The 21867-nt window shown below is 44.7% G+C and overlaps 1 protein-coding gene across 1 annotated transcript in view; it reads left to right on the plus strand.

The window, feature by feature from the left end:
- Window positions 1–321: 321 nt before the first annotated feature.
- Window positions 322–21867, plus strand: part of SGSM2 (small G protein signaling modulator 2) — a gene marked incomplete at its 5' end in the record, with an annotated part of 37210 nt that continues 15664 nt past the window's right edge. Inside the window, 10 exons of the mRNA XM_010021573.1 lie at window positions 322–397; window positions 13273–13435; window positions 14479–14640; window positions 16423–16490; window positions 16966–17111; window positions 17543–17677; window positions 17939–18063; window positions 19033–19100; window positions 20299–20462; window positions 21011–21140. Coding sequence (XP_010019875.1) covers window positions 322–397; window positions 13273–13435; window positions 14479–14640; window positions 16423–16490; window positions 16966–17111; window positions 17543–17677; window positions 17939–18063; window positions 19033–19100; window positions 20299–20462; window positions 21011–21140 — 1237 coding nt within the window. The remainder of the gene's footprint in view (window positions 398–13272; window positions 13436–14478; window positions 14641–16422; window positions 16491–16965; window positions 17112–17542; window positions 17678–17938; window positions 18064–19032; window positions 19101–20298; window positions 20463–21010; window positions 21141–21867) is intronic.

Raw genomic sequence — 21867 nt, forward strand, 5'->3', positions numbered from 1 at the left:
AATGGAGTTTGTCTGTTTTCTTCCTTAATTTTTTGAAAGTCATTAATCTGCAATGAATTCCCGCTAGGGCTTGACTCATCAGCCTTGAAACTGGAGAGGAACTTTGTTTAAATCAGTAAGAAGTGTGATAAATACAATGATTTTATTTGCTGTAATTGTTAAATTGTGTCTTGAAGCAAAACCTGAAGCTCTTGTCTTTTCTATAGGTACTGTATTATTTCTGTATAGAGGCTGGTGCAGCAGAGCTTTGAGAGCATCGTTTGTAATAACTGTGCTGGTTTGCGCTGGGATCTTAAAACCATTTTTTTCTGTTTGTTTTAGGTGAAGCAGATCATGGAAGAAGCTGTCACCCGGAAATTTGTACATGAAGACAGCAGTCACATCATCGCCTTATGTGGTAAATGGCACACACAAGGGCTAACACTGCATAATCTTACTTCTCCTGTAGAAATGTATTTGCTGTCAGAAGTAAATGCAGGGATTTAAATACTAGAAATGATGGAGTTCAGGTCCATGTCACCTTTTGTTTTCCTTTGCCACTTTCGTGTGTACATTACAAATAAGAAAGTAACTCAGATTAAAACGTCATTATCCAAAATAAGTACCATGCCAAAATGACCGATCTGTGTTTTGTGATGATGGATGAAGGATGGTCTGGTGCTGGATTCTCAATAGAGATCAGCTCCTGTAAGTTCACACCAAGTACTCCTTTGGAGACTTAGCCCCTTCTTTCAGGGCCTGAGAAGGAATTGTTGAATGCTGGTTGAATAGCTCTGAAATCTAGCCCATAATTTACTAGGGCCAATAAAAATTCAACACTATCCATCAACCTTTGGTATCTGGAGAAGAAACATAGCAAGATAGTGCTGAGGATTCAAGATATGTACAATTGTAAATATGTGTGTTGGCTTGTGAGTCCTTGGCTGCTTTCTCTTCATGCTTCAAACTGAAGCCTTAACTGGGAGCGATGCTGAGGGTGGCTGGAGAACAGCCATCATTAGACACGTCTGGATTTCACTGAGCGGAGACTTGCAGCCAAACATAGAGATTAAGAAGAGTGGAAGTTAGATTTGGCTTTGGAGGTAAGTGGGCTGTTTAGGCAAAGCAGCATTGACACATGTTACTGAAAGCCAAACTCGGAGCATGGTTACCTTTTCCTGTTACACCGCTGAAAGTCCAGCTTGCCCTATTGTGTGTAGTTGTTATGTATGTAAGGCTAATCTGTCACTAGCCTGCTTGCTGTTTCCAAGGTTATCCTTTACTTACAGCTTAGGAGAATATGTTCATCCCTGCATATTCAGGAATGTAAGACTCAGCCATATTTTCTGGTTAACATTTATTGCTATTAATACAGACTGTAGCTGTTTCCTCCCTTTAGCTTGTGGTTATTTTAAACATTCCCCTTTTAGCTACAGTATATCTGTACTATACAGAGGGGGAAAAGTAACAGGCAAATGGTCCTGAGCTGGGAGCAGGGGAGGGAAGCCTGAGCCCGTGCCCATGCTGCAGGCTGTGTGCTTGGTCTGGAGAGCTCCTGGTGACGTGTAGCTGTTCTCCAGGTTGGAAGCTGCATCCTGCAGGATGTGCTGCAGTGTTGATGTAAGGGCTGGTGGGGCGGCAGCTATTTCTGTTAAGAGTCTGCTCAGCCAAAATTAGGAATACTCTAAAATCTTCTTAATGTTTCTCCCTGCCTTCCACTGTGATTCCAGTGGGGTTTGTGTTCTGAATTGTGTAGGGTCTGAAGAGCTAATAACTCTCCATGAGCGGCCTTATTACTGCCCAGCAATCCTACCTGTCCTAAGGAAGGCTTCCAGCCTGCAGCTGCTTTGAACATAGGACTTCACTAACTCTGGACCAGAAGCAGGTGATGCTGAATGTTCTGCTATCACTTCAGCTGAGTGAATGGAGAAAGCATTCCTACTACATGTGGCTAATGGCTCCTGGCTGGGGCACTTCTCTTCCTTCCCCCATTCTGGTTTCATCTGCCTCTTCAAGAGGTTTTTCCCTTCCCTTTAAAATTAGATTGGCTCAGGGCATGAGTCATTTTCAGTGAATCTTGGTTATAAATATAGAATTCTTGTGAATCATTTTACTCTCCTGCAAGGCTGAGTTTAGCAAGAGTCTCTTCAATACATGGTAATTGATTTTCAGGGCCTGTCTGCATCAGTAACTGAAAATTCCCTGGCTCTCCCAGGTCCCGAATGGCTGAAGGTGTCAGTTAAATAGCAGGTGCCACTTTTCCTACTCCCTGCTTCCGTACTGCTTTGTTGTGGTACATGGGGTAAGCGTAAGAAGCTCCAAGGCTGAGATGTGCATCCCAAGGCATCTCTGAGCAGAACTTAAGTGCATCATCTGTTAAGCGGAAGGAAGTTTTTCATGTCAGATCACTGCAGGGCATTGAGCCTGAAGGGGTTTCCTCACTGTCTGTCCCTTAAAATATGTCTTCATGGTCCTGGATTCCATCCCCAGGATGCAGTTGGACAGAAGAGTAGCTCATGTTTTGTAGAGTTCATTTGCAAATCTAGAGGAGCTTACATATTTGAATCTATGGAGATAAGTTGGCATCCAGAGGGTGAGGGCCCCTTTCTTGCCCCAAGGTCAGCCTGAAACCACAGAAAACTGTATTAAGGTAGAAGATACAGTCTCAGCACTACCTGTCTCTCATGCTGAGCACTGGGTATTGAAGCAGTGAGCTCACCTTTGCAAGCTCCTGAAGGAAATGCCATTTTCTGGCCACGGGACAGCTCCGTGTTGGCTCCTGGAGGAATAATGCCTCTCTGCAGGTGGGTTCTGCTCACCCAGTGGGAGAGATCTGTTGTAACCACAATGGCTCTGCTTACAGCCTATGGTCTTTACCCGTGTGAGCTGAGAGAAGGAAAACAGTGCTGACATTTTTAGCCTCGTGGGGAAGCAATGACTGCAGATGTTTTTGTATTTGTTCTCAACCCAGTTTATAATCCAGTTACATTCCAGTTACTCTTTCATCCTGTCTGATTTCTGAAAGCTCTTGCTCTGTGACTCAGAGCTGTACAAGTTCACTTTGGACTGAGCAGGGTGGCTTATGTGTGTCACGCTGGGACAGAAAGTCCAAATTCCTTTGGGCTCCAGGCTGCTGTTGAGTGGGTTTCACCAGTCCTGTGTTGTCAGTCGGAGCACAATGAAATGACGCAGCTCTGTGGCTGCTGGAGCATCTTTGTGGACAGGTTTTTCTGCCAGGAGCTGGATGTGGATGCTTCAGCCGGGTTATGTGGTGCCGTTCCCTTAGTAACAGTGGCTGACACCCGTGACGCATGGGCCGTGCTGTGCTGTTCCACTCCGTGCTGTCTCTGCGGGCCAGGGAGAATGCTGTCACTCCTGCATTTCTCCCTACCTCAGTGTCATTTCATTAGCTTTGCCTTCCAAGTCTGTTCTAAAGCAGTGTTTTATCTGGACCAGACTTGCAGACCAGAAACGTTTTCCCCCTTCTAAACCCAAGCAGAAAATTTGCTATTTCTGAATGTGAAGTTCCTGCTCTATCTCCATAGATCTGTTGGGAATATTCACTGCAGGACCTGCAGATCCATGTGCTGGTACATTCCAGACTGGACTTGCAGAGAAGAGGAACAGACCCTCTCCAGTGAGAGGAGGCTCGAGAGCTTGGCTTGCTCAGCCCTGGGAGACAAGCCGGGACCCTCCACTGGGCTGCATTAATCTCACGTTTTGTGGTTTCCATTTCCATTATATGTATTGCTTTTCTCCTCTTATTATCTGATGAAAGTTACTGTTTTTTTCTGAGTAATGCTGTGTTTAAATGTCACAGATCTAAAAGAAAAACAAAATCAATGTCATGATCTGTCCAGTAATGAGTCGGGAAAGGTAATACGTTTGGCTGCAGAGCTGGATCTCAGTGTTAAAGGGAGGTGTTCATGTGTTCTCTGTGACTGTGTTTAGTTATGCATGCAGCCCTTGAAACAAGATGTGACCGCTGCAGCTTGTGATGTAAGGGATCCACGTAGGAAGCAGTCCTTGGAGCAGTGCTCCTTGTGTGAATAATACACCAGAGAGGTGGCCTAAGGCCTTTCAGCTGACATGTGCCATCCCAGCGTGAGCAGACTCTTGCCTGAACACGAGCCCTGTGCTGACTTCCCAGTGATGAGTCCAGTCTTCTCTGGAAGTGCTTACTCCTAATGTGAAGGCCCCATATCCATCCATTGCAGTTTCCTGTCACATAGCCCTGGGGCACCTGGGCTTGGATAACAGAAGGTGCTCCCTTCTTGGGAAATAATTAGAAGGGTATGTTAGCTGGAATAGATCTGTATGGGTCAGTATCTGTTCACTGTGAAAGGACTGGCAAATTCTGAGCAACAGAATGGTTCTGGGTCCTGTTAACACTTTAGAACCATGTGTAACATGATGTGAGTTGATCTGCAAAACACTTGCCAAGAATGGACCAAACAATTTAACAGTTACTTCCCGCCTCTGATGTGGTGTCATCACACCCTCTGAAAGCAGATGAGGGCTCCATTCTTTTTGGAGGTGGTAGACAACAGGGAAGCAATTGTGTTGACTGGATTTTCTGGAGCCATGTGCTTAGTCTGAGGTCAGTTAAGATCTTAAGTTTGAGGGTCTGTAAATCAGGAATACAATCAAATAGCTTCAGCTGAAATCATGGGCATGTCTCTGTCAAAGCTGGCAGTGGAAAACCAGGAAAGCTTTGTGCATGAGTATGGCTGGTGATGCCTCAAGACTGGGTATCTGGGTTATTTCGGGGACAGACAGTGTGTCTGGGTTGCAGGAGAGCCCGGTGGTGCTGGTTAGGAATCCAAGCTGCTAACATACATAAGGGTTAACCACAAAGATGTGGTTAGTTGTGGGACTGTTTCCTCGTTGGTTTTATGATGACTTGTTATCCCATTTTGCACCAAGCTAATTGCGTTTGAAAGAGCAGATCTAATTAGGAACCAGTGACTGCATGATGCTGGAGCTCGGGTTCTGTTTTCTCTCGTTCAGGACCTGAAATCCAAGCAATTATCAGAGTCACTGAACGTCACGATTGCCAGCCCCAAGCAATGAAAAACCATGAGTCAGAAATCTTTCCCTTCGTGGCCCCAAATTACAGGACTGGATTAAAGTTCATGGCAGGAAAATAAAATCGAGGAAGAGAAATGTGTTCCTTAAACACGTTTCTTATCCAGAGGTTTGTATCCAGCGGCATGCTCCGAGATGGGGAAGCTTTCAGGAGAGTATCAAATACCCAAGACTTGCAGTAAAATCATGGACGGCAGCAATTTGGGAAACTGTTTCTTTTTAAGGAGAAATAAGTTCCTGATAGAAACTCTTTCTCTGCCTCCTATTTAAAGTATGGCAACAAAGTATTAAGAGAGAAAAGGAACAGGAGATTGATTTGGAGCTATTTTGGACCTCGGTTTTGGAGTGTCCACACAACAAGGTGTTCCCACCAATTTCAGTTGAGTTACAGCCTTCCAGTCCTCTGCAAATCAGCCCCATTAGGAAGAGGTGCTGTTTGCTGTGGGGTTTTTAGGTGATTCCCTTGAGGCTTCTAAATAGCATAATTCTCCTGGGTTTGACAGGAAAATAAGAATTCACTTTGCTCTCTTTCTTTTCTCCTTAGCTCATAAAAACGTAACTTATGTAGAAATGGATGTAAATAACCATTGTCCAGCCAGGCAATTTATTATTTGAACTCCTTTGGCTTTCTACCCTTGGCACTGATGTGTTAAAAAATGCACTTAATCTGCTGTGGAGATGCAGGTCTCAGAATAGGAGCGAGCCTCCTTCTTACTGCTTCTGTTTGGAAAACAAACGGAACAGTTTCAGCGATGAATAATGCTGATAAAATAGAGATTCTACCTCACTTCATAAACACATTAGCCCGAAGAGAGCACCAGAGATGAGCATAACTGGGGGGAGGCAAATATTTCTTTACAGAAATTGAAAAGCTTTTTGATTGTGCTCCAAAGAGGAGCTTTAAAGTAATGAGTGGTGTGCTGTAGAGGAGAGGGAAAAACAGGGGGTGACTATTAGCTGTGATGTGAAATGAGACCGGTTTCGAACTGCACGTGTTGTTGTTTGAGGAGTGAAATGTTCTCCCTCATGCCTTTTAGAGGACTCTGCTGAACATTTCACTTTAGTCGTGGGCCATTGAATTGGATCATATTCAGTTATTTAGAGAAACCTCAGTAATTGTGATTTACCCTTAATAGTGTTTAATGGAAACAGTTCCATTTTCTGAGGGTTATTGAGATTCTTGAAGCTTAATGGTGAAGACTTTGAAGAGGAGCAGTCACTAACTCCAAGCCAGAGCTGTCTTTAGAGCTGGGGATTGTCCATTTAGGTATTTTACCCCCCAGGGGTTTATTGAAGGTAGGAGTCTGTGCAGCAGAGCAAAGCACACGTAGCTGGAGTCCAGGTGAACTTAACCCTTAAACCACACAGCGCTGGTTAACAGCAACAGTTGGTAACAGCAGTTCCAGGTTCCAGTAAGTGCTGGTTTTACATTGTGTCCAGGGGAAAGGTGCTTTCTTCTGATAGGGACTCAAACCATCCAGTTAACTATAATTTTTCAAATTAAATAATTCTTTTATGGTGTGTTTTCAGCATTTCTGTAACAGTGACTCTCCTCTCACATGTAACCTCCAAAAGTGAAATGAAAGGGTTTTTTTCTGGTAGTCATCAAGTGCAATTTTACTGATGGATTCTTTAAACGCAGAAACTGCCTCTCCCTGCAGAGTTACACAGGACCTAGTTTTGTGCAGGCCTAAGCACACACAATGTCTCTTTGTGCTGTTGTAAAATAAAAATACTTGGTGTTCTCCTAGCACCTATCACCCTGCTATTTTCCTTTGCATGGATTCCAAGTGATTTGCTACATTAGTGCTTTAACAAACACTAATAAAAGTGATAGATACTTTAAAGGTCTTCATTTTGCAGCTTGAAATGAAAATGAAACCACTTTGCCCTCCCAGTTGATCTAACATTGGGCATCTTGACTTCTCAGCTCACCAGTCAGAATAAGAGCTGCAGCAGAAATATGGTGCCTTTTAAGTTCCTCAGATACCATCTCTTAGCAGTGCTGCTGTTGTCCAATACAACCATGGTAGGGCTGTTGTAAATAACACTGTGTAATAAATATACCAGCCTTGCAGTGAGGCTGGAAGCTTCACATGTCCACAGCCTTGTGGGGAAATGAAAAATGGGTATATGCTACAAGAAAGTGCTGAAGTTGTACATCATCAGTGGAAGAAACACACCAGCACAGATAACTTTGACGCATGTAGCTAATTAAGGAATGCCCAGTTATAAAGCGTGACTTGTACTTAACCACTGAGGCATTAGCTTGAGGTTGTGATTATAAAGGAAGTGTTTAATTGGACTTTACTTTTTGTACTATGGTATTTAAATCACAGCACCAGAGGTCTGAGGAACACTAGTTCAAAATGAACCACTTTTTCTAGTGCTTTTTGTGCTGATAGGTGAGGGAATCCTCCCATCTCAGTTGCAGGGGTTGTTGTATGCTTGGTTTGATGAATGGTGTATTGAAGATCAGGTGAGGTGGGTGGGAGTGAGAGCTTGGCTGTAGCACAGCTCTCTTGTTATCCTTGCCTGGTGTCCCATGAGCATTCTGGGATTTGTGACTTGAAGTCCCTTATTTGCAGTGCAGTTATATCTGGTGAATCTACAGTCCTTGGCATTTGAAGACAGAATGTCAAATGTGGATTGAGACTTAAAAACATGCTTGATGTTTTCTGTCTCCCATAAAATGGCCAAAGCAATACCTTTGGACAAAGGAGCAGATTTGGGTATCTCCTCTTCAGTCATTTGCTTCTTAGCTGGTGAGCAGGTACAGTCTCACCTAGTCATTACACATTTCTCAATGCCAGAGCATGCTATAACTTGGTAATAAAGTTGGTTTCAAACCAGGCAGCTCTGTGACTAGCGAGGTAAAGCAACAGCAACTGGAGATCATGAGCAGCTGACTGCTTCTTTACCATCCTCCTCTTTTCACTTGTTCTTATTCCCTTCAGCCTCATGAATTCAATTCCCCATGCAGTTTCCATGAAAACAAGGTATTTAGCTGTGGTATTTCTTCCTGTCTAAGGAAAATCTCATCTGCTAAATAAACCCCATAAATAATCCTGCTTTTCAATGCTTACCACCCTTCCAGCCCCATCCCTAGAGCTCTCTTGTTTCACATTCCATTAAGTCATGTCAAGATTTTCATAAAGGCAAAAAAGGAGAAAACTGAACTTGTTCACCTGATCTGCAAGAAGCAGCCTTGTTGAAGGCATAAACCAGTGACATTTCCAAAGTGTGTTGGGAACTGTGATTATTTGAGCTGTAAATCAATAACATACCTGCGCTTAATTAAATTCACAGTGGATACTGCAGGGGATGTTCCTCAAAACTGGCTGGAGTTAATGAATTCTGGATGGCTGCTGTCAGATGAACCATACAAGGGAATTACCTGGGCTCTGCTGATTTATTCCAAGTGCAGTGCTGCTCTTCCCATCTACACGTAGTGAATGTCTGCAGTTTTCTGTACTCAGTGTTTGTATGTACTCACTGTTGTAAGTATAATGACAGCAGCAGGCTCGGGTCACATTCGCATTGTGCTGTGCTCAGAGAGCTCATAGTAGTTATTTACCTGTGTAAATAAAGAAAAGCATGTGTATGTGTGTACAGATTACCTGGTTTTACACCGAAGTATCTGTTAATGTCTTTCTGACATTCAGATCCTCCAGAAACAGCTGAATCTTCATCGCTTTTTAGTGTCAGGTTCCAGAAAGGGGAAGATTGTTAGTTTTCTTTAAAGTAAGCAAATAACTTCCTTTTCCTGTCCCAAAGGTTCCTCTGTCTATAACCCCCACAAGCCTACCAGATGAACGCCAAGAGCTTGCCATGGGGAATTGATTTAAATCCAAGAGCTGGCTAAGAAACAGCACTAATTCCTGTGCGGATTACCAAATGCAAGAAGCGTGAGCAGCCTAACTGCGGAGATGGGGAGGTTTTCAGGACAAAGTGTTTGTAAATGCTGGTTTATTTCACTGTAAGATGTTTGCTTTTGCTGTTTCAATACAATGCTTAGAAAGTAGAAATCTAAGCATTGTGGAGGAGAAAAAGAGAAAAAAGGTAAGTGGAGCTAAGGAGATGTCCTCAAATACTGTTATTTCCTCTCTGTAAAGCCATTTGAGCACCACTCTGCAGGTCCTCTCATGTCTTATGAAAGATTCTTCAGCTTGAGGTGGTACTTCTGCAGGTTGTTCAGGATGTTCAAGTGCAAGTTTCCTTGTTGACTGAGCTTAGCTGTGTGTGTGCGCAGGAGAACGTGGTGGTGCAGGGAGCTCGGTGTCTGCCTTTGGGCACACAGCAAACAAGAAGCCCTCCGTGGCTCTTAGCTCATGTGCTGTGAAGCTCTTGTGCCCCTTGCTGTGCTGGAGGGCTGCCTTCCTGCTGTCACATGCTCAGAGGTGACATCTGTGCTGTCCCCTGGCTTGGAATAGGAGGGCATCTGTGTTGCAAGCTGCACTGCTCTCCTCCAGTGTTTCCCACTTTAACTGGATAAAAGCCACTGAGTGTTTGAAAGCTAATGTGTATTAGGTTGGATGTGAATGTAAAGTCAGTGAGCTCTTCTGGGATGATTCCCTTGTATAAAGGAGCCTGAAGAGAAAAGTTGGAGTTGGACAATACTGTTAACCTCAGTCTGTGGGTGACGTAGAGGAGAATGAAGTGACTTGAAGGTCACACAGGATGGGACTGTAACCTGGACCCAGACCTGAGGGTGCTGGACACGTAGACCTGGACATGATGTATTCATCTCTTAACCTTTGGAACATAGATTTTGAGGCAATCCAGCCGCTAATTCTGGTGTCTCTCCCATTGCAAACCACCACCACACATGCATTACAGTCACCTGGGGACTGATGTTATGCCTAGTCCTTGTGATGAGAAATGTCACGATGGAATAATGAAATCCTGGGTCCGTGGGGCCGGTCGCTGTGGAGATCGCCCTCCGTGGCAGCTGCAGCGTGTGTTACTGATGGAGCTGTGCCTGCTGTGCTTTCCACTACATTTGTTTCATTAATATTTTATTGTTTTAAGGAAAGAAAAAACCCCACACCAGGGAAGGTGGGAAGAGAGCCTGTTTCCTGAGCAACCGCAATGCACTTCTTTGCAGTTATTTTTGAAGGCAGGTTGCTTCATTTAAGATTTGGAAGCAATTATTGCTGCGTGGCTCCAGGCATCCGGAAAGCTGCCTTGCTTTCTTCATTTTCTTTATTTCTAATTGAAAGACAGAGCAAACCAGCAGCCGGGTTAGGAGTTGTCGTGATGGTTGCTAGACAGGATCTGTGGCTGCGATGTGAAGAACATCCCCGGGCTGGCATCACTCTTTGTTCTTCCCGTGCTGCTCTACCTGGCCTTGCAAAACCCTGTGGGCAACCGAGCAGCGCTCACCCCCGCTGCTGCTTCTGTGTTAGATACAGAGATGATCCCTCTTCCTCTGGGCAGAAACAGCCTCGCTCACAGAGATGTCATCATCAGCAGGCTCCCACTTGTGTGAGAGCACGGGCACTGCCTTTGCCACCTACAGATGTCCTTTGATTGCAGCGGATGTTTCCTGGAATAAGCTGATTGCTGAGAGGGGTCAAGCAGGGATGTGACTGTGTGTCCTGGTCCTCCTTTTGGGGAACAGTGCCATGCTCAGGCCTTTGTGCATAATAGGGATGGAAAAGCAGGGGGTGGTTGTCTTCTGAGTCAGTACTACTGGTTGGGAAGCACACCAGTGTGGGAAGCAGTGTCAGACTCTGCTCAGTAGCCTTGATGCAGCCAAGCTCATGCCCTGAGATCAGGAGCCTGCAAAGCTGAGGCCATCGCTCCATTGTTACCATACAACATCTCAGTCTGGTTTTTGCTCCTCCTGGGCTTGGACCCCTCTGGATTCAGCGCAGGCAGGACCCTCCTTGCAAACAGCAGTAAGAAACGCCAGGACAGTCATTCCATTATAGCCATGGGCCAGCTGCACAAAGCCCCGATCACGGAGGGGTTATTGGTGTTCTCCTCTTGGGGACATGATGGGCAGGAGAAACACGGTGACGTACTGTCTGTCTCTTTACTGAAGGATGGCTGCGTGTGTAGGGCTTCCCTGGCTTTATTTGAGTTGTAGCTGTTGGAGTGTTGGAAGAAGCTGGTCACAGCCCAGTGCATCATGATCCTGGCTTCTGGCCTGCCAGCAGCTTTATGTGACATTTCACATTAGGCAGCTTGAGGAGAGTACGTTTCTTGTTTCATTTTAAGATGGAGTTGCACAGTTCTCATATAGGTTGTGCAATAAGGGAACGTATCACATTATTGTGAAGAATTTGCTGTCTAAACAAATTTGGGACTAGGAAGGAGGAGAAGAGAGAATGTTGACTTCTCTATTTTACAGACAATGAATTCGGGGTATACAATTAGAAGACTTGGCTTTGCTAACTCGGGTTAGTTGTATTTCAGCAAAAATGGTTAAAAATTAACAATCCCAAATCCCCAAGCCATCAGTATTGCATTCCACTGACGGTCTCATAGGGAAATTAGGGCTGCCATGGAAATTTTATCTTCTGTCAGATTTTATCCAGTGTTACTCACCTTAAAAACCTATCTGCCTTCACAGCTGAAAGCAAAACAGTGGCACAGTTATCCCATAGCACATTTCCAATTTGCTTTTCTAGTGCTGTTTTCTACACTCCAGGAGCAAACGGTTGTGCTTTCTGAACACGCATTAGGGTAATTTGTGTAGTGAGTGATAGCAGGAAGCCAATTAGAGCTTTCTCTTTTCCAGTGTGAGAAGACACAAAACGTGAAGTTATTAATACCTCATAAATGCTGCTCCTAATGTTTTCATTAATTCAGCAGGTTGTTCAGTCTCACAAAACAAAGAAATGGGGTAGCAGTGGAGATGAAGGGGATGTTTATACTGATGCTGTTTAATGCAGACACATCCTGTGATCCCCTGACTCCATAGATTCCCAGCTGGAAAGTGTGTCTGTGCCATTCCCTGTGACTTAGGTTAATCCTCAGGGACTGAGCAGTGAGGATGGGTCTTTCTCAGGCCAGGCTTTCAGGTATTATGGGGTTCAGAGGCCATTAAGTACAGTGAGGAGGGGGAGTCTTCAGGAATTGCTCAGCACCTGACAGCATTGGGCTTAAAGAGCAACAAAACACTGCCTTCTATGAAAGCTCACTGCCGAAGCTTGGGAGAGGTGCAGCGTGTGTCAGAGCAGATGGAGGACCTTTGCAGCACGTAATATGGCAATGGTAACTGCAGCGGCGTGCAGGACTGCCTGCTGTCGTTCAACGCAGGGGAGCATCACTGCTGCTGAGCTCGAGCCCTCTGTGAGGGCTGCTGTGCCTGCGTGGGTTTCAGTGAGCGCACGCCTTGCCAGTACACTTGTTCTGCTCCCCTCCCTGTGAATGAATGGTCTGTTTCCTTCATCCCTTTTCATGGACAGTGCTGACTGGATGAGTCATCTGCAGTGGTAGGCAAGGAAAGCTTGGGGTTTATTTTGTTGTGTTAGTTGTCGTTCTCTTTTCCCTGCAGCAGTTGATACGAGAGCTGTTCAGATCTCTGATGCACAGGCCCGCCAGGCTGGAGTAGTGCAATGCAGTCTTTTCCCGGTGACCATCAAAGCGTGTTACAGTAAAGTTTGCAAAATAAACCTCGCAGGCAGACCTGTTGTGGTGGTAGGTCTGGCTGCTTCTGTGTTCCCTCTCAGGCTGCAGGAGTACTACATTTTCTTCTCAGTTCCTCGGTTTTCATTGCAAACATCAGACCACAAGTGGAGGAAATGGATGCAGCAACTCACAAAGATAAAGAGGTGCCTGTGTTCAAAACAGAGATCATCAGTAAAAGCAGATTTCTGGCTCATTCTGTCTTGAGTTCGGAGAACTGGTTCTGCCACGAGGAGTTGAGTAGAGAGTTTGCTTTTGGTTCATTTTCAGTAGAGTCAGGAACTCTTTCCCAGTGATGTGTAAAATGGGGTGAAAATAGAGGGAGATGTTCAGTCCCATGGTTCATTTGTGCACTGACATTATCTGTAACTTACCAGGTGCTTGTTGTTGCAGATTAGACACACGCTTGCTTCAGTCAATTTTGAGAACTGGTCTAGCTTTCTGTCTGCCTTCCCCCCGGCTCTGTTCTCTTCACATCTGACCAGCGGGTGTTAGCAGATGACAATCACCGAAGAGAAGAGCAAAGGACAGCAGTACCCATCACTTCTCTCCCTCCCTTTCTCGCAGGTGTGGTGGAAGCGTGTCTCCTGCACATGCTGAAGCGCAGGGCTGCCGGCTTCCTGCGCACTGACAAGGTGGCCGCTCTCTTCACCAAGGTTGGCAAGACGTATGCGGTAGCTGGGGACATATGCAAGAAAGTGCAGGACCTGCAGCAGCAGGTGGAGAGCAGGTGAGGCTGAGCTCTGCTCATCCCCAGAATTCACACAGTGTGCGTGCAGCATGGCGAGGACACAGACGCTGCCTGGTAGGTGCAAAGGGACCTGTCCTGGCCGCGTTTGTTAAAGCTTTGTCTCTTTAGGGACTGTCACTAAAAGCAGATTTTCTGGGCAGCAGATAACTGCACAGAAAGGAAGGACCATTCCCGTGTGGTTCAGAGACCACTGTGCTGAGCAGCCCCCGAGTTGTGGTTTACAGCCACCCCTGGGAGTGGTTGTGCTCTGTACAGCCAGCTTGCCACCCTGCCTCGAAAAGGCAACGTTAAGCTTCTCATTTCTGAGGTGGACCTGTTGCTGTGCTGGCTTATGCTGTAGGAACAAGCAGGGGGTCTTGGCTGTAAGCAAGCTCCCAGCTGGCTTTGGATGCTCATTTGCTATACTTCTAGTTTCTCAGTTTGATGTTGCTTATCTCTTAGTTGTCTTGTTGTTGTTCTGTAGGTGGTAGGAGATAGGCTCTCACTGCCAAGACACTAGCACAGACTGTGCTACAGCTATATATGGTGCTTAACAGAGGGAGCGAAAAGATGGGTCTGTGCCCAAGGAGTGCCTGGAGATGGTATGGCAGGAGGTCCCTAGAAAAGCTCTGCCTCTGTTATCTCCAATCCTGCTCCATGCTTCTGCCCTCAGTGTGAATCTCTCATGCTAGAACAGTTGTGTGCCTTCTTGGGGTCATGGCTAGCTTCAGCCTGAGGTACCAGACAAAGCTAGGAGACAAGAATCTTCTTTTGACCATTCTCCCTGTGGCTTTCCCAACTGAGTATGAAACTTTTTCTAATAAGAAGTGAGCTTCTGTTCGTCAAGTGCCACTTATTTTCTGCTACACTTGGCATTTTGTTGCTTTTTCATTCTTTTGAGATGTATGGTCTGCAATGTATTTACAGCCTTATTGATTTCAGCCTGTGTATTCTAACACCTCTCCACGCAGCCCTTCACTGCAGAGCTTCCTGTGAGCAGAAGAGTCTGAATTCTGACAATTTTACTTTGTCTCCTTTTGCAGGAAAAATCAACCAAATGGGCAGGAACCCCTCAAGAGGCAGGGCTCAACCACAAGCAAAACTCCTGTCCTGACACCTCAGGCCATCAAACACATATGGGTTCGGACAGCACTGATTGAGAAAGTGCTCGACAAGATTGTGCAGTATATTGTTGATAACTGCAGGTAAGGACAGAATCAGAAGCACAGGATTTTGTCAGACTGATGCGTTCAGGTATCTGCAAGAAGGGATTTAATCAAAAGTCTGTGGTGCAGACTTCTGGAGAGAACAAAACCAACTGCACAGGCCTTTAGAAGAAAGGTTTGAGTCACTGATAGTGTTTCAGCCTTACAAAAACTGTTAACAGCCATACAGCTTCCCAGAAATCAGCTGAAAAAAATAACTTGAAGTATATTAGGTGGCCAGATTCTAATGGGACCTACACCTTAGTGGAATTCTCTTACAGTAGTAGATGAAAAAGGGAAAATGAGTTTAGAGCAGGAAGAGTTACTGAATAAAACCTTAGGCGTGTTCTTGTGCATCTTTGTGACATTACTGCTCAAATGCTCCATGTTCAAGTTCTGCTCTTGAGGAAGAGAAGGTGGTTTAGAGTTTGAGCCCCATCTAGTGGAGGAGACACCAGAGGATGAGGACAGTTAAAGAAACGTGGGTGCTTTGATGTTTTGGCTCTGTGGTTTTATAAGTCAGCTTTGCCTGCTGTGATGGGAAGACTGGGGTCATTGCAAGAGCTACTGTTCCAGTAGCGCATTGTTCTTGACAGTGTTTCAAGATTCTTCCTCACAGATAGATGTTTAAGAATGTGTGCATCTCTTGGTCTCTGTGGAAAACTGACAAAATTGCTTGCAGAGAGTTATTGTTTGTCTTCATATTGCATTAGTGCCCAAAGCCCCAGATCAAATATACTGGGTAAACACATTTAGCAAAAGGCAAGCTCCTGCCTCTCAAGAGCTCAGTTCCAAAATAGGTGAGGTAGGATGAGCATTCTGAGAGGAAGTGACTCGCCTGAGGTTACACAGCTGATGAAGGGCAGAATACGGATCCAGAGTAGGGGTGGTGGTCATCTTGTTAAATATAGAAGTCTGGAGCATAGGTTTATTGAACTGATTGTTCTAGGCTCCTTTTATGCTCCGAGGAGGTCTAGTCCATGTTATCGGTATAGTATAAGAAATGTTCTAAAGCAGATGTCTAAAATGGGCTAAATTAATTTCTCCACAGCTTTCTTATATTTTAATGAACTTTAAAAATAGTTCAGAACACACCATGTTGTAAATGCCTCCTTTATCTGCAAACCCAACACGACGTTTCTTCTTTACAAGATCACTGGATGAGCCAGTCAAGCTCCATTAGAGCTTTTAGAGGAGATGCATTGCATCAGTGACTTCTAGGTAATCCTAGCAACTGCTTTTCCTCTACCCGTCAGTTCAGGAAATACAAGGGGTTTGGATCCCTTTGGACCTGTGTCAGACTATTTAAATATGTTGGGGTTTTATCACCAAATTTTATTGTTGGAAGCTTTGGAAATGCGTTCTGCTTCCATACATGCACAGCACTCCAGTCGTACAGCCCAGATCCCACTTTCAGCCTTGGTAAAACTCTTAGAACTCTGAAATCTTCCCTTTTATACAGGTAATTTAATTGTTAGAGTTTGCTCTTGAGATGAGTGTTTGGCCTCAGTTTTTGTTAAGTGTGAAGTCTGACCTGGGACGTGAGTCCATGCTTCCCCCTGCACACACCACTGACTGCTGGGGCCACAGCCAATGCTGAAGTACTTGTCAGGTTAACAGCAGCCTGGCTGGCTTCCTGCCCTTATCTCAGTGCTTCCTTTGGCACCCTCCCAGTAACACATGGTATTTTTAAAGTCAATGGACTTGTGCTACTAGGAGGCATAAGACATTTTAAAAATAGCCACCAGTGTTTTTAACTGGGTTCTGATCTTTTATTCCTAGTAAATACTATGAAAAAGAAGCTTTACTGGCAGATCCTGTCTGTGGCCCAATACTGGCTTCTCTTCTAGGTGAGTTCTTGCAAAGTTACTTCTTATGCTGAAGAAAATGTTTCTCAAAACATTTTGTATTATGATAAATAGTGGGTTTTATCCCTTGCGTGTAGTTTTAACTATTCAGAACAACATAGAAGATGATGTTTTGTTGCTTAAGAGACCAGTTGAGACCAGTCACCTGGTTTTATTATTAATTACCAGTTGGATCAGAGAACACAATGGGAAGGGCTTTTTACTGAACGCTTGCTAGCACATTGTAACTACTAATGCTCTAAAGGAATGTTTTTATACAGTCCTGGATAATAGGACCAGATATCTTATTATATGGATTGTCTGTGTTATGGGCTGATCCTGTAGGATCATTAAGTGATCATTAATAGTCACTTGGCTTGAGAAGGAAATCTCACGTTCAGTACTTGGCGAGCAGGATAAGACTTAAGCCTGTTTCTGAACAGGCTCAGAAGGTTTCTCTCTGGGTCTGTTTCCTTAGTTGGACCATGTGCTCTGGAGTACACCAAGCTGAAGACAGCAGATCACTATTGGACAGACCCTTCAGCAGATGAGCTTGTTCAGCGACACCGGATCCATGGAGTACACGGCCGCCAAGACTCTCCTTCGAAGCGCCCAGCCCTGGGAGTAGGTATTTACTGTGCAGCTATTTCTGAGTTAAGGCACATGTTGATAATAAAAACAGCCCCAGGGGGAGAGATCTGAATGTAGAGCAAGCTTTCTCTTCTCTTCTGTAATGGAGCCTTTACAGAGATTAGAAGTCCTCTTGGGCCCATTTGTCCTCTTTATCTGTATGTAGAAAAGTTTGAGATCCAGGGCTAAATTCTGTGGCTTTTGACACTTGTGATCTGACCAGGTAGTTCACGAAGAATTGTGAGTTCACTTGCTCAGGGGTGAGTAAGACTCCAGGTCATTTCTCTGCAAGGTCTCCTGGCTCCAGAAGACGTTCCACTCTACAGAGATTGGTCTAAATGGAACTGTTCCTGTTTTATTGGCCTGCTGTTACGGTCATTCCTGCCCTCCCTGATCTGCCTTGCCTCTGCCTGTGTGTGTGCTAGATCCGGAAACGACACTCAAGTGGGAGCACGTCGGAAGATCGCTTCGCGGCTTCGGCACGAGAGTACGTGGAGTCCTTGCACCAGAATTCCCGAACACACCTTTTGTATGGGAAAAACAATGTCTTAGTCCAGCCGGTGAGTACCCTGAGTTTGGGCCAATAGACACAGCTGCTGCCTGGCTGTGACTTGAGAAGTCAGTGGTATGGGTAAGGATATAACAGGCTTGTGTTTTTTCCCCCGGTATTAAATACCAGTACATTTGGTGTTAAGGTTTCCCTCAGCAGTTCTTAGATAATCCACTGCTGTGGAACTTGTGGGGCATAGGAAGACTGGAACATGACAATTAGTTGTGCGCTTGAGTCACCTGAATTGCCTGTTTGTTGCTTTTGTGAACAGAAAGATGACTTGGAGGCAATTCCTGGGTATCTCTCCCTTCATCAGTCAGCAGATAGTTTGACATTAAAATGGACTCCAAATCAGCTGATGAATGGAACCCTTGGAGATTCAGAGCTGGAGAAAAGGTATTCACTGCATTCAGAAGACTGGAAGAATTCATGGTGTTTATTCCTTGTATACTTGGCAATATGACATAAGTGTAACAAGGCTGATTTAATTGAAGCACTTGTGAATAGTGCATGAGTTGAGGTGTCACACAGCTTGGGCTCTGTTCCTGTTTTGACTCTTTCCGAAGGTCCTGTAATGCACTCAGATATAAGGGCTTTTTAAAAGGAAAACAAAAGTCTGCTTTTCCAGGTGCTCAGGAGAAAAGGCTCAACACTACCTCCCATCATTACAATCCTAGTACCTCCCTTCAGAGGGTCACAAATCACTTGGCAAGCATGGCTAATTTCAGCCTCAAAAGAGAGACATGCAGTGTCCTTGTCTTTCATTAGATCAGTCATTCACCTAATTTGGCATTCTGCTTCAGTAGAAAGCCAGGCAGGTATGTCTCCTCAGGGAATGCTGCTTCAACCACAGAACACTGCTCTTGAATGCTTCTTCCAAACCATTTCTTTTTCTACAAGCCCTCTACCCTTGCTCTTATTGCTAAACTCTGCGTGGGTTGTTCTTGGAAGGGTTCAGAGCTGTTCCCAGTGTTTAATCTGGAACCTTGAGCCCCAGTGCATTTACATGCTGCTGCCCATAAATCATGTGTGCAAGACAGAACTGAACCCGTCTGTCCTGAGACCCAGATGAGAGACCCTCACAAGCCTGTGCCCCAGGCACTTTAGTCTTAGCCAGAGCTAAGACTAGCTGGTGTGGGGCAGTGGGGAAGACAGGGAGGTGAAGGGGGAAAGGGAGGTTATGGGAAGGCTGGTCCCTTCCTTCCACTGTGGGGAACTAGTTCCTTGGCCTTTTATTTGACTACTAATTTGCCAGGTTTAATGAGAAGTTATTAACTTAGCAGAGTGTTTTATTGGGTGCTTGGAACCACAAACACTTCTGAATATGGAAAAAAATGTTTCCTGCACTTTTTCCTTCCCTCCTAGTGTTTACTGGGACTACGCATTAATGGTGCCACTCAGCCAGATCGTCTGCATTCACTGCCATCAGCAACGTAAGCATAAACCTTCTTCTCATGGGGCACTCCCAAAGCCCCTTTCTGCCAGGTGAATGTTAATGCTGCTGCCTTTTTATGTGGTGCCTGTTAGGGCTTTATTGCAAAAGGAGGCTGTTTTAGAAGGCAGTTTATGTGTGTTGTTTTAACATACATAAGCAGAGGATTGCCACTTGAGTGATTGCTTTTCCTCCCTGAGTGCCATTAACACGTCAAACTAGTTATGGATATATGGGGATGAGTGTTAAAATCTGGAATCCTACCTGGTACAGGATGACAATGGCATTGTTAATTCAAGTCCATTTGCCTCACTTTGATCAGCTTCCCCAGGACACCTTGTGCTTGTCCAGTGTTTGGCTCATGGTCAGGGGCGTCACCACTCTGCTCTGTGGCAGTTCCTTAGGGAAAGGGGATTAAATGACAGACATGAAACACGACAGCCTGTGCTGTTCTTCACTAAGAAAGCTGTTTCAGTGTTGGGTGCCAGGCATATGCACAACATGATTTTTGCTGTTTGCACAAGATGACAGACACTTGGCGGTCCTGCCCAGCACCTAGCTACCAGACTGGAACTTGCACAGCCATGCTGCAGAGTACATCCTGCTCTTGGAGGTTCCCCCTTTACCCAGGTGGCTCCAAATGCCTCATTCATTCAGTTTTGGAAAAGAAAATTAAGAACCTAATTCACTTACATTCTTTTGACAGTTGTACAAGATGCAGATCATTGTGCTTAAAGGAGTATCCAGAGCCCAGGGTGGTTTTCCTTGTTTGTTCTGAATTTCTAGTGACAGTGAAGATAGCTGAGAAAAATTTACAGCAGGGAGTGTGACTTCCCAGTCCTTACACAAGTAAAGCTGACAGCCTCTGGTTATATCCATTAGGTTGGTTTTCATTCTGAATTGTGTGTCCTTTGTCAAGTTATGTCATACACCAGAGAGTTAGTTTAGTTATTCCTTTATTATTTATTATATTAGTGTTCAGAATCACTTTAAATGCTTCTGCAAGGGGCCTGTCATATTTTGCTTGTATCTGGAGCTTCTTTAGGTCTAAAGGACTGAGATATCCCTGGATTTCTGGGGCTTACAGAGGTTTATTTATCTACTTAGAGATGGTCACAAATAAAATTTACTTAGAAGGTAAGAGCAGAAAATCAAGGTTCTGATGTAACAGTGTGGACTCCCCTTGTCCTCCTTTGCAGCAGAAAGCAGATGGACATTAGTCTTGGTGAGTCAGGATGGAACCCAGAGACCTCCACTGCACTTCCCCCAAGGAGGTCACCTCCTCGCATTCCTTTCCTGTCTGGAGAATGGTCTTCTGCCTCGTGGCCAGCTGGAACCACCACTGTGGTCCCAACAGGGCAAGGTACTGCCTTTTCTGATGAGCTGCTTCTAGTATATAGGGCTGATCTTAATGTCTCTGTTCAACCATCATCATCCCGCTCCTCAGAGTCCAGGCATTGATTTCCAGCTGCTTTATGGTAAAGAGAGAGGCAAAATAACCCTATTTAGTCCAATTTGATTCTTATACAGATAGTGTATAAGAATTGTTCATACCTTCGTTGCCCCATTGAGCAATGAACTCAAATCTGCTATTGTATTAAAATATGAACCCAAACAGTAAAGGACTCGGACCCAAACAGACTGGGTCATACCTCCTGTCAGAGGTTTGGGTTATTGAAGAAGCTGGTGCCCAACTTACATGGATTACAAGAAAAAACTGTTTCATTACACAGAAAGTACTGTTAAGTACCCCTAAACCACCTGCTGTGTATGATTCTACTGTTGTTTTCTCCCTCACCTCCTCCCAACATTGAAGTTTAGTTTTAAGATGCCAGAGGTCTGAAGTACTTAGTTTGTTGTGCTCTGTTAAGTCTTTCATAGCTGAATGTCTGGAATTGTTATTCTCTCTAGGGTAAAGTATTTCCAAAGCTTCGAAAGCGGAACAGCAACAGATCAGTGGACCTGGAGGAGACCGCAGCCGAAGACACTTGTACAGACTATGTGTTCAGAATTATCTATCCAGGACACAAGCATGATAACAGTAAGTGCCTTTGTTGTGCTTTCTTAAAAACCAACCAACCCACCAAACAAAAACCCAAACCAAATCAAAACCCTAAGACCATTTTGAATCCTATCCTGGGAAGTAACTGAAGGGAACAGACAAGCCAGGGTATGGGGAAAACAAAACCCTATCACTGAATTTCACTGGGTGATAATTGTGATCAGCAGGTACAGCTTATTGTAGGTGTCCTTAATGCAGTGAAACTTGTTCTCTTAGAAGATATTTACTCTGTGTTTTGCAGAGGAAGGTTTCAAAATGCTCCCCTGGGCTTGCAAACTGAGACTAAAAGCGAAAGGATTGCTTGACTAGCCAAGAGCAGCTTTGCTCCCGAAGTGAGGATATTTTTATTGGCCACACTGCTTGCTCATAATGTTGTTATTAAAAAAAACCCCATAAACTCATCTCTTAAAGTGCCCCAAGAACTCCCTGGGCTAAGTTTTCCTGGCTTTAGAAGCAAGAACTTAACAATGAATAAATAAAAGCCTTCCAAGGAAACTAAATGAATTCCCAAGCACCAAACCACCTCATGTCATCAGTGAATACAAATTCCTTACATGCAAGAGACATTTGAGCTAGTTTTCAAACAGCATGTTCAATTTTAGTCCCCCTGGCAAAGAAGCAAGAATTACCCAGGAGATCAGACCCTAAAGCTTACAGGGAAATTGGATTTACTGCTCATATTGGGACTTACTGGAAAAGCAGGAAT

Source organism: Nestor notabilis, unplaced genomic scaffold (genome assembly GCF_000696875.1).
Source record: "Nestor notabilis isolate BGI_N333 unplaced genomic scaffold, ASM69687v1 scaffold20859, whole genome shotgun sequence".
NCBI classification, from domain to species: Eukaryota; Metazoa; Chordata; class Aves; order Psittaciformes; family Psittacidae; genus Nestor; species Nestor notabilis.